Source organism: Eulemur rufifrons, chromosome 7, assembly GCF_041146395.1.
Source record: "Eulemur rufifrons isolate Redbay chromosome 7, OSU_ERuf_1, whole genome shotgun sequence".
Classification (NCBI taxonomy): Eukaryota; Metazoa; Chordata; class Mammalia; order Primates; family Lemuridae; genus Eulemur; species Eulemur rufifrons.
The window spans coordinates 282,438,499-282,455,406 of NC_090989.1; the positions used below are offsets into that span (position 1 = coordinate 282,438,499).

Genomic DNA, 16,908 nt, shown 5'->3' on the forward strand with positions numbered 1-16,908 from the left:
GGCAAGGCTGGCGCATTCGCACCTGGCCTGCGTCCACGCTGTGTGCATGTCACACACAGACACATTCACACTGCCTCAGACTGCACTGCCCACTGGCTTGACCTGTGTCTGGCACATAGCAGGTGCTTAGAAAAACTTTGTGAGACACAGGGGCAGCCTGGTGCCTGTGACGTGGATGATCCCACTAGGCTTGCAGCACCCCAAAGCCAGGCACCTGTGGACCTGTCACTGTTGGCATATCCAGGAGCCGGTGGGGTACTGGCACACAGTCAGTGCTCAGTAGGGAGATGCCCCCGAGACCCCAGCTGGCAGGCCGGGCAGTGACCTGCTCTCGCTGAGAGAGAGGGGCTGATGCTCCTTTGCATCCGTCCCCAGAGGGCCCTGCCCATGGGCTTCCAGACCAGAGACCTGCTGCCTGCCGAACCTGGATCTCCGCTGGTCCATGGGGGCTGGGTGGCGTGGGCTTCCTCCTCGCAGCAGCCGCCCCTCCCAAAGGAGCTGAGCGGCTCTGCCTGCAGGAGCCGGGGCTCTTCCTCGAGGGCTGTGCTTCACGTCCCTCTCCCTGCGTGCTGCCTGCACCTGGGGAAGGAGACATTCCCAGGGGACCCACGGATTAGAGGGATCCTGGACAGGCTTCTGGTGGAAGAGACTCCATAGGCAAAGGCAGGGCGGCTCAGTGGCGCTTCCACCCATTCAACAGGGCCCGCCCTGGCTGGCCCAGGGGCTCGCCGGCTGTGAGCCCCAGAGAAGGCACCGGGCACTCCAGGCCCTGTGTCTTCGGCTGACAAGTGGAGGCTGCAAGGCCAGTTCCTTCCCAGGGTTGTTGGGAAGAAAAGAATCTTAGAGTCATAAGCTTAGGACTGAGACTGTACATCAGTGAGCCCAGCCTGAGGCCAGGGGTCAAATAGGGCCCTGCTCTCACTGCATAACCCTGGACAGGTTCTCCAACCTGGTGTTCTCATTGAAACAACGGCGAGAACAACAGCCTCTTTCAGAGTGGCGGTAAGGTAGAAATGTGAGATCATCCGTAAACTGCCGTGCGTCAAGCCTGGGTGTGTAATACCAGAGCCACCTTGTGTTAAGAACTTTCTAGAAGCCAAACAGATTTCAAGCATTAGCGCGTTAAATCCTCAAACCAAGCCTAGGTATTGGATACCATTATAATCTCCATTTTCCAGATGAGACAACTGAGGCTTTTCAAGGTGAGTCTTTGGCTCAAGGTCACGAGGAAACGGTGAGCAGAAAAGTGAGCCCAGGGCTGCTTGACCCTGAAGCCCCAAATCTCAACTGTTACTGTAGTGAGTGCTCATTATGATCTCAAGGTTGAGGGGTCATCCCATTTTACAGCTGAGAAAATTGAGGCCCAGAGAAGAGAAGAGAACAGTCTAGTCTTAGAGCTGCTGCTGCTGGAACCAGGCCCAAGGCACCCACAGTGCTACTCACATTTACTAAGCACTTCCTATGTGCCAGGTTCTAAGTGATTTACGTGCATCATTGTATTTAATTATTACCATAACCCTAGGAAGATGGAGACTATTATTAATCCCATTTTATTTGGGTAAATTGAGGCAGAGAGAGAAGTAGCTTACTCAAGGTCACCCAGCTAATTAGTGGGAGAGGCATGACTCATACCCCAAGAGTCAGGCTCTAGAGCCCTTGTCCAGAGTCACTTTGTGGCACTGCCTCCCCAAAGAGGCAGGCCAGCCACGCCCAGCAGCCTGGGGCCCAGGCAGCCTTGCCTGCCAAGGGAGGAGGGTCTGCAGGACTCCCAGGGGAGCCGAGCTGCTCTGTCAGGGAAACGGGCACAGAGCTGGGGCTGGCGAGCCCAGTCTGCTCGAAGACCATTAGCCCCCTGCCTCTGCGAAGAGAAGTTTATCCAACAAAATGCAGATGCGCAAAGAACACACCCTGCTGCATGTGCCTCTTGTTGTAGGCAGTGCACATCTTGGGAGAAGTGTGGATGAAAGACGCCATATAAAATGCAATCAATTATGAATCACCATTACTGAATTAATCACATGTATGATTAATACTGTAATAATAATTAATGGGAGTATGGTCTGGAGATTAGAGCTGAGAACTGGCAGGGAGGAGTCAGAGTGCTTCTTGCAGCCTCTGCCACTGCCTAGAGGTGTCACCTTGCAGAAGGCCTGGGCTGGGGTCTGTGTCTCTCTCCACCTGCCCCTGCCTTGGCTGTAGAAGGGGCCCAGGGATGCCTTGAAACCCCTAGATGGTCCCGAGCTAGTTCACGGGATCTTACCACCTACTTCCAGCAACATCTCAACTGCTCAAGGTCAAGGGGACAAAGAGTTTCTTGAAGAATCAAAATCTTGGTCTGGCAGAAGCTAACAGAGTGAAAAGGTGAGGGGTGAGCACATGGTGGCGGGCAGCCTCTGAGCCCACACTTGGCTTTAGTCAGCAGTATGAGCTCGTTGTATCTGTCTGTCCTTTTGTCTGTCTGCGTCAGGACGTGCCTCCTCTCAAAAACCCTCAGAGGGCCTGGACCTCATCTGTTACCTCTCATTACAAAGCTGGGAGGTTACTTTTATGCATGACTTTATAATTTCCTATTATTCATCTATCCCATGCATATTTCCTTATTGTAAAGGAGTCAAGAGACACAGAAAAAACACCCATAATAAAGCACATCGTGCCCCCCTCGTCTGCCCGGTTCATACTTTGGTGTGTATCTTCACAGTATGTACATATAGATAAAGTATATTATATGTATGAATATACACAAATCCTTTTTTGCAAAACATAGATGGAACAAAATGAAATGCATTGTTCTGCAGCTGCTCTGTGATAGTAGGTTCCACATGCACAATTCAAATTAAAACTGTGCAGTGGAGCCCAAATCCCACCAATGAGGAGGAGGATGAGGCTGCGGTGAGAGGGGAGCCAGCGATTATTTTGGGGGAGATTCATTAACACTTTCCTGCCCCTGGTGCTCAGCTTCTTTTCATTGCAGTGGGGGGAAGGTCATTTGTCAGAGGGTACCTTAATGAAGTTTAAAAATGAACGTCCCTCAACCACCTGGTCCCTACACGGCTGGAATCCTATTTGTTCCTCACCTTGGAAAATGAGCACTTTATTGTTCACGTGAAAGGAACGCCGTCTCCTGGAGGCTGCTGTGATGTGCCGTCAACTCAGGATTGTAGCACGGGGACCACACGCCCGGGCAAAAAAGCAGGGACATGGTTTCCCCCAGCCACGTAGCTCGTTAGGGGCTGGGCCAAGAAAAGCCCATCATCATCCTGACTCTCAGGCCAGCGCTCTTTCCGCTACCCCATGATTTCTGGGATCTGGAAATGAGGAGCCCAGAAGACAGGTTCCAGAAAGGGGCCCCGAAAAAGCCTGTTGGCATCAGCTTCTTGCAGAGGCAGGGAGCACTGGGGAGGTGGGGGCTGTGGGGGGGCACTTAAAACACTGCTCCTATGGCACATGCCTTGGCATATGAGTCACTGAGACTGTCCTGGCAATGATAGGGAGGGCGAGCCCAGGGTCCCTGCACCGTGTTTAATGAATTACAAATAAGAAGCGTCCTCCAGGTCTCATGGGCTGTTCCCGACAGCATCCAGTCTGCAGTGGTGATGGAGGAGCAGGGCGTTCCCGGGGACTGATGACCCTGCCTGGGGGTGACAGCAGGCGGAGGGCTGACCCAGGTCATCACTCACCCTGTGCTGGAGCCCCACGCGGCGCCCTTCACTGCTGCCTGCAGGCTGAGCGCTTAAAAATCAAATCGCGGAGATCTGTTCTCGTCTTCCGTGCAGCTTCCTCCTGCTGGATGCTTTGAGACCAGGGAACAGGTGACCAGGGGCTGGCCTGTGTCTGCTCTCCTGGACAGCTCTGTGGGGCGGGCCTATCTCCCGTGGCAGGGATATGAGAGCAGGTGCGGGTGGAGGCACTTGATGGCCCTGTTTTGACCCCTTGGAAAAGGAAGGACTTACCATTCACATCTCACATAGAGGGAAACTGAGGCCCCAAAGCAATCTGTGCCGTGCCCCATGTCAACCTGCAAGTCAGGCAGCGGCAGAGCACTCCCTGGGAACCCAAGAGCCCTGCCTCCCAGGCCACAGTCTTCCTTAGCTGTGTGACCTTGGGCAAGTTACCTAAAGTCTCTAAGCTTCATCTGTAAGTTGGGACTTTGCTAATAGCAGTTGTCACAGGGCTTTGGGGAAGAATCAGTGAAAAATGCACATTAACTGGTTTGCATGGAGCCTGGCATGAAACAGGTGTTCAATAAATGTTACGTTATTATTATTATTACGGCAGAAGATGGCCTTTAAGTCTGCATCCTCTGCCTCTGCCTGTGTTGTCACGAGATTCCAAATGTTACTCAGCAGTACAGCCCCCTCTCTGGGTTTAGAGGGAGCCGAGAGCAGGCAAGGGTTAAGGTGGAGGTAAGGGGTGGCCATGGGATGGGGCATTGAGGTGCCATATCTTGCTCCCATTCCCAACACCCTCTGTGACCTTGGGCCAGTCTCTCTCTCTTTCTCCCTCTCTCTCTCTCTCCTCTGGCCCTTTGTTCTTGATGCATCCAAATGACAGTGCTGGCTGCTCAAACGCTGCAGTGAGAACCGACCCTGAAGAGGCCAGGAGAGCCCCAAAACCACATGTGCTCCTGGGAGACCACGAATGCTCTCCTCACAGCCCCAGGAGGCAGCCTGGCAGGAAACCTCCTGGGAGTTGGAGAGCCCACGGCTGCCCCCCCACTAGGTGGCCTCTGCCCCCTGGCAGGCGCCCTCCCACGCTCTCCGCCCATGCTTGGCCCGAGGGAGGCAGAGAACCCCTTAGCTGAGGCCCCTTCTGCCCCCCTACTCTGCACTCTCTGCAGAGCTGGCTTGGCTCCGTCAAAAGCAGGGCCCATCAGGGTGGAGGCGGCGATGTGTCAGCTGGTATTCAGGCTCTGGTTGTGCGCTCAGATCGCTCCCCCTCCCCATCTCCCCAAATCCACCCACCCACCCCTTTACCCACTGCTTGGGGCCTTCTGGGTGGCAGCACTTCAGAGGGAGAGACAGGGGAGCACCCGAGCCCTTGGCTGTTGGGGGTGGGGGAACTGACTCACTTGGCCCGTTCCCTGGTGCCGATGGGGCAGCCCCCACGCCCATGGGCGCTGGCACCCCGTCAGGAGCCTAGGTTTTGGAAAAGGAAGCTGCAACCCCGCCGCGCCTGACCCGAGCGGACCGAGGATGCGCTCTGGGCGCAGGGACCCGCTGGCCCCCGGGCTGGGAGGAGATGTTTAGGCAGAGACCCCCAGAGCCTGCTGGGGCCGCCCTGGCCGCGGACCCGCCGGGACGCCCCTGCTCGCCGCGCCCCTCCCTGGGGCCGAGGCGCGTCCCCCAGTCTCGCAGTATTTCCTTCCTGCACCTTTAAGAAGACCGTTGCTCCGTGGTGGGATGGTGTGTTAAAGCCACACAGAGGAAGTTACGCAGCCCGGATCAGACCGAGAGATAAAAGCCCCGATGGTGATCGTGAGTGATGGCAAGAGGATTTAGCCTCGGCATTAACTTGGAGCGGAGTGCAGGGGGGCAGTGACGCGCCCGCCATCTGGCCCGCGCCGAGCCGGGGGGATGCCCCGGCTCCCCGACGAGCGGCCGCGAAGCCCACCCGGGCCGGGGGCTGCCGGGCGCCCGCGCACGGGTCCTCCCGGAGCCGCCCAGGGGGGCCAAAAAGTTTGCACTTGTTAGCGGCGACCTCCGGCTCGGCCCGGGCGGGCGATGCGGGCGGCGCGGGCGGCCCCCTCCCCCGGCCCGCGTCTCCCGGACGGCTGCGGGCGGCCCCCCCGGCGGCCGGAGGGCTCCCCAGCCCCGATCTGACGGCGGCGGCGGCCACAGCGGCGGCGGCGGGTGCAGCGCGGGGACGGAGCGGCGGCTCGCAGCCCTCGGCCCTCGCCCCCGCCCAGAGCCGGGCGGAGGGTGGCGGTCCTCGGCCTCGCGGGTCCCCGCTCCGGGAAGCTGCTCCGAGCCGGGTAAGGCGGGCGCGGAGAGCTCGGGCGGCAAGCAGGGGGATGCTGCGGCTTTGCCAGCCTGGTTTCATTTTTAACGGGCTTTGGTGACCATGCAGGCTTTCCCGGGGCCCAGAGCCACTTACGGCAGCCCCGCAAAGGCTCGGATGCAAAAGTTATTCGGTAGCGGCTGCTACTAGTCGCCCGAGAGGGGTGTGTGAGTGCGTTTGTAGCAGCATCTTAAAGGAGTAGCTTGTCTTTCCGGCGGGCTCTCCCGGGTCGTCTTCTGTCGTGTGTGCATGTGTGTGTCGGCGGGGATGGATGTTGCAAGAAGGCTTGATGTGTTTATGAAAAGGACGTTAACCCTGCTTTCGCGCCACTCCCCCACCCCAATTTCATCGCCACCTTGCAGAGCCACCCCCATCCCAAGCCCTCCCATCTCTGCAAACTGGGGAATGTGAGTTGCACAAACTCCTGGCCAGCTACGGCTGGAAACTTCTTTCAGTGCGTGGAAGGGTCGGTAGGTAGGGGGTGAAGGGCCCAGGGACCGGCCTGGGGACCGCGTGCAGTTGAACCTCGACCCCACCTTGGGTGGCGCGCAGGTTGGAGGAACGAAGGCGGCGGGACAGCGGGAAGAGGACCGCGGGCTCGCGGGGTCCTCCCACTCCGGAGTAAGTTGTCTGGGCGGGGGGCGGCGGCGGCGGGGTCGCTGCTGGGGGCAGCGCGGAGAAAAACGACGCAACCAATTCCCTAGCGCTTTGCTGGTGACTTTTAATTAAAGGAGGCGGTGCCGAATGAAGGGGCACCTCAGAGCCGGCCCGGCCTTTATTAAAGACATAATTATTAATCGCTCCCGTGGCTTGAACGCAACTTTGCAAAGACAAAAAGCAGCCGCAGGTTTGCTCGGCTGGTGTCTGCAACGCACTCGGTTTGCAGCCGGCCCGGAGAGCGGACTCGACCCCGGCCCCGAGGCGTCGGCGGTCCCAGGCTAACCCCGCCCGCCCGCCGGCCCGCTGGGACCCACCCGCGCCGCCCTGGCCACCCCGCCCCCCGCGCCCAACTTTGCGGGGCTCCCCGGCAGCGGAGAGGGCGCGGGGGTGGGGGGACCCAGGGGCCAGAGAAAGCGCCGGTTCCGGAGGGGGAGGGGCACGGGGCCGCTGGCCCTCGGACGCCCGCTCAGCCGGCGTGAGCGCCGGGCACCTACTGGACCCCGCCCGGGGCGGAGGACGCGAAGGTGACCCTGGCCGGACCGAGCTCCCCGCTTTCCTCCTCGCCCCCCGCTCCACCCCCCAAAGGCAGAGTTCACCCCTCTCCGCCGCCGGGCTGGCAGGGGAGCTCGAGGCCGGTCCCGAGAAGCCCGCGCCCTCCCTGCGGCCCCCGGGGGCCCGCGCCCGCCGGGGCAAGTTTCCCACGGGCGAGGGCGCAGCGGCAACTCCGAGCGGAGCCTGCTGGCGAGCACAGCCAGCTCCGAGAGGCGCTAATGCAATAAGACAGAGAAATCTGAGTTCAGAAATCCTGATAAAATCTAATTTTCGGGTTTTAATACTCTGGCTATCAGCCCCCTCGGTTCCTGAGGACTCTTAAAAGAAAATAAACGGCATTGATTCTATTTGTTTCTGGGAGCTGCAGTTTCTTAATAATATCAGGTGAAGATATATTTTCCACGGAGGAAACGATCCGCCGGGATACAACCTCTTACTCTGAAATTTCTCTGCCGGCTGCTGGCTCTGCCATCCTCCCCGTTATTCCGGGGACTCTTGCATCTCTCCCCACTCCTCTTTTTTCTTTTTGGCAAAAACCGACTGCAATATTCGTGTGCTGAACTCACAATTCCCACTACGATGCCAGCAACGCCCAGTTGATTGACTGGTTGTAAACACATTTCTCCCCTGGCAGATTTTGTTGTTGTTGGCTCCCCCCCCCCGCCCCCCATTTTCCAGGGAATGCGTGGCATTTAAGCCAACAGAACTGCAAAGCAATTAATAGATCTGCGAGTTGCGCCTCCTGGCCTCCGGCCTCCTCCGGCCTCGCTGCCTCCGCGGCTGCCACCCCTCCCCAGGCCGTGTCCAGCGCCCTCCAAGCCCCGAGCCGCTGGTCCTGCAGTAGGAGGACGCCTGCAGCTGAGCCCTGCTTGCAAACCACAGCCCGGTGTCCTGGTCGTCCCAGCAGCCAGGAGCTCCCTACCTGTTAGAGAACAGTTGGGAGTCGGCTGCTGGAGGAATTAATTAGGGACGTGCTGTTTTCTGGGCAGCGGAGCTTGGATAGAGGCATCCAAACCTTTGTCGGCCGAGCTATTTTATTTTTACTACATTTTCTCAGGTTGTAAAAATAGACGGCCGGCGTGTTCTTTCTGAGAGTTTTCTAGCAAGGAGAGCATTCAACACTGGGCAGGCTCTATAAGGTTTCTCTTTAAACAGCCAGAGGTGAGGCGTCAAAATGGGGTCCTGGCTGGGCTCTCATTCATCTCCATCGGGAGCCCGTCTTCCAGAGAGAGGGACAGGGTGGCCTTAATGCAGATGGATGAGTCCTGGGCCTGGAGCCGTGGGGTGCCGGCTGGGGACCTGTCTGCAGCCTGAGGTGCTGAGGGCAGCAAGTGCCCGCCCCTCAGGTTTGCGGCTTTTGGCAGAAGGTTGTGTGTGTGTATGTGTGTGGCGCGCCTGGGTGGAGAATGGGGTTTCATGGAAACACAGTTAACTCTTCAGGGACCTTTCATGTACAGTGGCTGAAGAGCATGGCAGGTGAGAGTCGGCTGAGATTTGGCACCAATGCCTGGGCAGTTTGGGAATTTAAATGCAGTAATCGTGGGCATAATCACCAGAATAACCATGCAGGCACTTACACCATAACTCGTTTCGGTAACCTATGTCCTATCTGCCAGGAGTTTTGGCCAGAATTCCACGCCTGCTGGACTCAAGTTCTGGGGATGTATTGAGCGCCTGGGAACACACCACGTTATGGAGTCATATATTTCCCAGTGTAACATTCGTATTAGTTATATCTATTTTGGCTTTTAAACAATTACAAGAGGCTTAAAAATAGTTAAGCAATAATCATAATAATTCTTTTTTATTAAGTAGTTTATAAAAAGATTCATTTATAAACATACCCTCTCACGATGATAGCAAAATGTTGGCCTTGATCAGAACATCTAATGTAACAAAACATTGTTACTTCCGTGGAAGCCTTCAATATCTCTAATTTCTGACAGTGAAAAAAATTAAATTGCCCAGTTCAGATTGTGCCTGTGCTTGGGGAGATATTTACTGTGCCTGGTTCTTAGCTGTTGGCCTGCACGTGGATCCCTCTGTCCATGTGCACCTGTAGTCACAGTCTCATCTCTGCCTTTAACAGCTTTGACATTTTGACTTGTCAGTCATGGTATTTTAAAGCAACCATTAAATCTTGGCCCCTGGGGGTGCTTTAGAAAGTCTCTGACCCCCAAGCAGGGGCACTTCTGCTGAACTAACACTCCCATAAATGAGAGAAAATGCATCGCCTATTAAATAACGTGCCCAATCTCCAAATGTGCAACTCTGATAATAATAAAAATAACCCAGTTTTCTCGGGAGACCTTGCTAATGCAGCCTCACTTTTTGCACATTTTGCTGGAGATCTTTTGTTCTTATACATCTCTATTCGCCCCCCTTTTTAATTTGTTGCAGGTGCTGTTGCTAATGAGCTCTCTCTCCTCCCCTCTTGCAATGAAAGACAAGCCAGCCCCAGGTACCTGGATGGATTGAGAGCTGAAAGCTCAGAAACTTCATAATAAGTTGCCAATGGCTACCGGCCAGGGTCAGCTGGCCCCCATTAGTACCTGTCCCCACCAGAGCAGACCAAATAACCTTCTCCACAGTTAACACCTCAGTAGCTTTATTTTCCAGTCCAGTCGTACAATTGTTGTCACTTTAAGGCCGTATGAAAAGAAATCTCTTTTATTGGTCTGAGATGCCAAGTCCAGTCCCAGAGAGGAAACACATTTCCAGCTAACATGTCCACCTCCTGATGTTATTTTATCTTTACAACACAGGCTGGAGGGTTGTTTTCAGTCGTGTTGAGCGCACTACACATTAAGGGGCCTTTAAAGACCTGGATTGATTGGAAGGACAAAAATTAAAGGCAATCTGACCCAGCCTCATGCTGGGTCCCTGCGGATTTTCTCCTTATCCCATTTCCACCCACTGTCACAATTTGAGAATCTGCCTGATTTGATCAGGTTCACCTCCGGGGGAGGTGTGATGCCAAGGTTAGGAGGACGCAAAGTTATGGGCAACTTTTTGACCCGCCCATCAGCAGTCTGAGAAACGCTGGCTCTGAATTTTCTGTATCAGCCTTTTGGAAAAACAAGTTTCTTGCTGTTTGCAAACCTTCAGCGCTTGAGATCCTGGGACATCCCAGCCACCATCGTCTGGTAGATGTGGCATTTCCATGCTGAGGCCGAGAGTCCCTCCTGACCGGGTTGCTGCCTCTCCAGGGCCTCTCTGGGCTGCGCCCCCGCGGCCTGCGCAGCCATGCTGCACCTGCTGGCTCTCTTCCTGCACTGCCTCCCGCTGGCCTCTGGGGACTACGACATCTGCAAATCCTGGGTGACCACGGATGAGGGCCCCACCTGGGAGTTCTACGCCTGCCAGCCCAAGGTGATGCGCCTGAAGGACTACGTCAAGGTGAAGGTGGAGCCCTCAGGCATCACATGTGGAGACCCCCCAGAGAGGTTCTGCTCCCACGTAAGTCTGCCCACTGCTGTTCTGTCTGCTCAGGCCAGGCTGGGGCAGCGGAGGGGCAGGGTGGGCTGTGGTCTGCGATAGACCCTTGGGCTGGGCAAGCAGAGCGGGAGGACCAAGATGCAGGGCTGACCTCCCTGCATCTTGAATTGGGACCAGGTCTTGGAAATGTGTCAAGGCAAAGGCCACCCAGAGGACTCTGGGGTCATGTGACATGGTTCTCTGGGGTGGGGGCATCTTGGCCAGCTGACCACTAGATCGTTTCCTCTGAGGAAGGCCGTAGTATTCAGCTCCCCAGCCTTGAGGGTGAGCTCCGCCCCCTGGAGGAAGTCCGAATTCTGGGCGAGCGGGCGAGATGCTGTCTGCAAGAGGGCACTCTCACCTCCCTCTGCTCATTGCTTCTGCGACACAACCTGCTGCCCACCAGTCCAATCCAGCAGGCCATGTGGTGAGGCCAGAGTGTGCCAAGCCCTGAGCTGGCACTTTATAGAGGCAGGTTTAATGGCAGCTCAGAGGGGGTTCGTGAAAGAGGTAGGTGGGGGTCAGGCCGGGGTAGACCGTGCAGCGAGACCTCTCCAGTTCCATTGCTACATGCCAGGCCACACGCACAGGCTAAGGCGGGGAAAGGCCGACGTCAGGCATTGTCAGTTGAGTCCCTAGGTAGAGAAGGAGGGGTCCCAGAGCCACGGAGTACTTCAGTACTAGAGTAATGTTAACAACAACAAAACAATAGCCGCCATCACTGAATGCAAGCTGTTCGAGGGTGGGTGAGTGTGCTATGTGTCGTCCCGTGAGTCTGCGTTGTGTAAAGTAGGAGTGCTAGGATGTGGGCTCCGGACCAGCGACATCACTGAGTTTCTCTTGTCATCTGTAAAATGGGCACTCTGATAGCACACACTCGTTGGAAGGAGTTTGTGGTTTAGTTAATACAGGTAAAGTGTCCAAAATAGGATCTGCACAGAGCAAGTGCCCTGTCGATGTTAGCTGTTATCATTCTAGTCATATAGATGGGGAAACTGAGGCAGTGGGGTGAAGGCCTTTGGCCAAGGTCCATATACCAGGAAGTGGTGAAGCTGTGATTCAAGCTTAGAGTGTCTGGCTCCAAAGTCACTGCGCTACACTGACCTGCTGCAGCGCTTTGGAGGCCCGTCCCTGGCAGGGCCGGGCAGAGCAGGACAGCCGGGCTTCGGGAGTGGACAGGAGGAGTCAGGGTCATCCTTGGGGCAGCTGGTGCCTCTGAGTGTCCCTGGGGGAGCCTTCAGGTCCCTGGGTTTATGGTGGGGCTGGCTGGCGTCCGCTCCCCGGGCTCCTGAGGGCTCGATCCCATGGGGCGGCTTCGGTCACATCACAGAGCAGTCAGCCCTAGAGGGGAGGTTCCCACTGTCAGTGGTGACAGGGCCGTCGCTGAGGGTGGTGGCTGGGCTGGGTCCACTGGGGAGGGAAGGAGGGGGCAGCACGGAGCCAGGAGTCGGGGCTGTGTCGTCTCTGGGCCTCCCTGCGCTGGGGACCGCAGGGCCTCACTGGCTGGGGTGGGGGCCAGGGGGCTGGGCCCTGAAAGTCAGGGGTAAGGCCGGGGGCTGGGGGGCCCAGTGCTAAGTCCGCACCGCAGCTCTTGGGAGGGCTTTTCCATACACTCCCCTCGAGGAGTCAGCCTTGCCTCTCACGTTGTGGTCCCGACGGTATCTTTTTCCCTTAAATATTCATCATTGCCTTAATGTGCTGGGGGAGAGTTAAATCATAATTCACAGGACCAGCTTCAGGTCAAGGGCTTGAGGGATGGAGATGCCCATATATGTAAGTCCAAGGCCCTCTCTTGGCCAAAGCTGGCTCAGGATGTCCTTGGCCCTGGACCTCTGCCCTGCCCCCACCCTCAGACAGAGAGCCCAGTGCACCTGGCAGCCACTGGGGGATGTGGTCACCCCTTCCAGTCCTGATGCCAGTGAGCCTAAGCCCTGGTGGCTGTCCTTGAGCCCTGGGGTCTGGATGGAGCTCTGTTCCCCACCCCATCCCCTCTCCTCTTCACGCAGAAGGCAGAGGAGGGAGAACAGCATCTCCGAGATCTGCCACACGGGTGAGTCCTCAGCGTCTCGCCACCTGTTTGATGGACTTAAATATTTCATCATAGGCTGCCACCAGGCTCTGCCTTTGATTACAAATGTGCGGCCAGTGAGGGTGGGGACACTGCCTCGGCAGGCAGAGGGCAGCCTTTGGAGAGACTGGCTTTTGAGGGGGGATCACTTTCAGAAAGATCTGGATTCCAACCCTGCTGCCCCCGTTTATTGCCACTGCCCCTGGGCGTGTCCTGGGTGTGTCTAATTTGATCACCTCTAGGATGCTCTGAGGTGGGTCCTATTCTAATCCCATTTGAGGGATTAGAAAGGGCTGTCTAAATCCTGCCAAGGTCACCCTGTTAAAGGCAGGCAAGGAACTCAACTGTGGCCAGGGCCCGTGCTTTTCCACCGGGCGGCCCGGCCTCCCCCCTCCCAGCTGCGGACCTCCCCGAGCTTCAGTGTCTTCCTCTGTCAAGCAGAGAAAATACTGTGGGAGTGTCATGGTGCTGGCGGGACGATGCGGCCCAGCCGTGCGTGCCCTGGGTACACGCTGGCGCGTAGTAGGTGCTCAGCGTGCAGTGACTGGCTTGTGACTGTTGTTACTCCCTGGCTTCTCTTCTTCCCCGGAGTTCTTTGCCTCTCTCCAGCCTTGAGGAGCCACGCCCGGTGTTTCGAGTGTCCGGGCAGCAGGTGGAGGCTGCTCTGGGAGCTCCAATCCTCCTGCTGCAGCAGGTGGTGCTGACCGGCCACCAGGGGGCGCCAATGGCGGCCAGAAGGCCCGCTGCCCCTTTAGCCACGCAGAGCCCAGTGGGTCCCTGGTCCCTTGTGTCCCTCCTGCAGCAGATGCTGCGCCTGTCCCAACATCCCACCAGCCGCCAACCGGAACATGAGCCCTGCAGTACTCTTAGGGTACGAGAGGCGCTTTCCAGATTCAGGGGGCAGACCCTCTCCCAGGCTTCCTGTCCTTCGGCAAGGCCGCCTGAGAACTGAATTGTAAATTCCAGCCTGGCGAGGAAGGGGAGGAGGATGAAAGGCAAGATAAATGAATAAATAAAAACCTATTGGCTCTAAATGCACAATGAGAATTAATAGGGATGAGCTCTCAGCCGAGGATTCTTGGGCAAGGGCAAAATTTCAATGAGGGCTGCAGGAGGAGAGAGGCCGCCCCCGACTCCCAGCTCCCAGGACCGTCCCTGGAGGCCAGCCTGGGGAGGCTGCAGGGCAAGGACAGGAGGGAAGGGCAATGGGCAGAGGCTTCCCAGCTCCTCGCAGGGCAACTGCAGCCCCCAGGTCCCCTTCTGGATGGGGAGGAGTCCCACGGTGCTCTGCAAGACAGGGCTCCTGCCAGCTGCCTGTGCCACCTGTGAAAGAAAGGGGACTCCTTTCTTTGTGCCTTGGAGACAAAAGCTGACCAGCTGCGACTCCGGAGCGAGATGGGGAAGCAGCAGAACGGCTGAGAGAGCCGCCGCCCAGGCAGGGTGGTGTTTAGAGCAGTCCCCCTGCCTTGCTACCCGAATCGTGGTCCTTGGAGCGGCAGGTCGGCCCACTTTGTCAGGATGCACAATCCCAGGCCCGCCCCAGACCAGCTGGGCCAGAATCTGCGTTTGAACGAGAAACCCAGGTGACTGGGATGCACGCAGGTCTGGTCCCTGGTGGTAGATGAGGCCCGTTGATGGAGGGGCAGGAGGCCTGCGGTTCCCACGGGACCGTGCAGGTTAAGGGTGGGGGGAGAAAGAAGAAGAGAGCAGGAGGGGAACAGGGGGTCCTGGGAATGAGGGAATAGAGCTGGGAGCTGAGATTCCTAAATGCTGGCCTCCCTTGCTAAGGTGGAGGCCCGTACTCCACTCGCACGACCTGGCGGAAGGCTCCAGAGAGAGGCCGCACCACATCCTGGCAAGAGCTACAGGCCTGGGGTCTGAAGCCCTGGGCTCACATCCCAGCAGCATTGTTTCTCGTGGGCCTGGTGATCTGGGGCAAGTCATTCAAATTCTCTAAGCCTCAGTTTGTCCATCTGTAAAAAGGGACATGATCATGACTGCCTTGCCCACCTTGCCAACTTCCTGGGAAAAGGAAATGCCCCTCTCAAAATATCTGGGCATGCATAGCTAAGAGTGTAAATTCTGTTCTAGTGCAAGGCTTGAATATTAAAGTTTATCCAATCTTGATGGGCTTGTTCTTCCACCGAGAGTCTGTCCCTTCAGTCTTGTGATGTGTGTTTTAACAGCACGGAGTCTCTAACTTCAGACGTTTGCTTCCCCTTGGACTGTGAGCTCCTCTAAGACAGGGGGGTGGCACTCGTGTTTGCAGCCCCACACCTCACCCTTGGCTCAGTGGGTGCCCAGTGAGCAGTTACTGAACAAAGAGGTGGATGGGAGGAAGGATGGTGAGATCCTGGAAGGCTTCCTGGAGGAGAAGGGATTGGGGCCGAGTCTTGAAGGGAGAGCTGGTGTTTTGAGCACAGAGGGGGCACCGGAAGTCAGTGCTGCTCTCCCCTGCAGTCCCTGCTCTGTGGGATTTGCAATCACATCAAGGCCGGGAGGTTTGCACAGTGACTTTGGCACCTGAGCTGCACCCAGCCCTTGGTTAAAGCCGTTCAATCTCTTGAAACGCCCGAGGCAGGGCAGCCTAGGACGAGAATAGTTCCATGAGATGACATCTTGTTGCACAGTGAAGTCTCCTTCCTGGGGAGTAGACAGTGAGAAGATGGGACAGTGCTGCCGCCCAGGGCCAGGCCCGCGGGTGAGATCCTTCCTCTGACTGTCATTAAGGGGCTGGGGTTGGGTGCAGACCCCCCACCGAGGGCAGGAGGCAGTGCCATGGGACACAGCGGGGAGTGAAGGGGCCTGGAGGGGACGTCTTTCCAGGGAGTGTCAGAGACTTAGAGAGTCGAGACTTTTCTGGTTTACACATCCCCACCTTTTCCCGCGTCATCTTCCTCTCCATTTGCAGCCCAGATCTCTAGTACAGTTCCCCTTCTCTCCTTTAATGCGTGTCTCATCACAAGCCGCCGCGAGTCCCCTGTGCGATAAGGCAGGCAGTGCACGGACGGATGGACAGGCAGGCCGCACTGGCTGGGATGGGAACTTGGGCTCTGGGATGGGTCAGATGGGGACGGGGGCGCCGAGCTTATCTCCGCCTCTCTGGGCTGTGGGACTTCGGATAAGACCCTCCTAGCTCTGAGCCTTGGTCTTCTCATCTGAAAGCTAGGACGATGCTAGACACGCCTCAAAGGAAGTTTATACAAATAGGACGAGGCAGACACATAAAGCCCTCAGCTGGGTGCCTGGCACAAAGTGAATGCTCAAAAAATGGGTTTTTTGTTTTGTTTTGTTTTGTTTGTTTTCATTCTAGAATTTAGCTTGGGGGATGAAAGGAATGAAAATAAAAAATAACAGACAGAAGATGACCCTGTAGGCCACGTGTGCGGCCAGGGGTACGGGCAGGGCGCTCGGAGGTAGGGCCTTGAGGGATGGGAGGGTGCAGGAGGAATGGCACGTGCAGACACGGAGGAGGCTGCAGGTGACATGCGGGGAGAGTGTGTGGACAACAGGGAGGGGACGGGCCGCTCCACCTGCTCACCTCCTGGAAGCCCCTGTGGCCTGTGAGCAGGGTGGTTGGTCACTGCCTGTCACTGGGCCATTTGACAGGGGACTGTTCTGAAGCCTCCCAGGGTCTGCTGAATGGTGGGGCTGGGATCCGGCCTCCCTTTTGCTCCTGAGCACGCTCTAGGGCTAGAGGGGATCAGGCCTCGGGCTCTGGAGGAGGGAGAGGGGCAAGAGGGCAGATGAGGGGCACAGGTGGGAGCCCACGTGGAAGTCCTGGGCCGGGGGCTGTGCCAGAGCTCACCAGGCTGGGCACACCAGGCCGCACCTACCTCCCCCTGCACAGCCTGTGACCAAGGCCTGCCTGCCTTGGACCTGGCCGGGGCCCCGGGACCCACTCGGCTGCCACTCTCCTTCCTGGAGGCAGCAGGGTAAAGAGTGAGAAACGGCAGATGATGCAGAAACGGGTTCTGTTCGGCTTTGGTTTGCAGGATCTGATTTGTTTTTCATCAGCAGCAGATTTGCTTAAATATATGAAAATGTGTTTCTAATTCCCGGAGCACACACCAACTGCTGGAGCTGGCGGGGAGGGGCAGTATGTAAGAGCAGAATGAATGCTGGGGGCAGCCGGGGAGTGCTAGGCCCCTCGG

The 16,908-nt window shown here is 57.0% G+C and overlaps 1 protein-coding gene across 1 annotated transcript in view; it reads left to right on the forward strand.

Moving 5' to 3' along the window:
- The first annotated feature begins 10,455 nt into the window (after positions 1 to 10,455).
- Positions 10,456 to 16,908, forward strand: part of NTNG2 (netrin G2) — a 59,272-nt gene continuing 52,819 nt past the window's right edge. The window contains exon 1 of the mRNA XM_069474773.1: positions 10,456 to 10,668. Coding sequence (XP_069330874.1) covers positions 10,456 to 10,668 — 213 coding nt within the window. The remainder of the gene's footprint in view (positions 10,669 to 16,908) is intronic.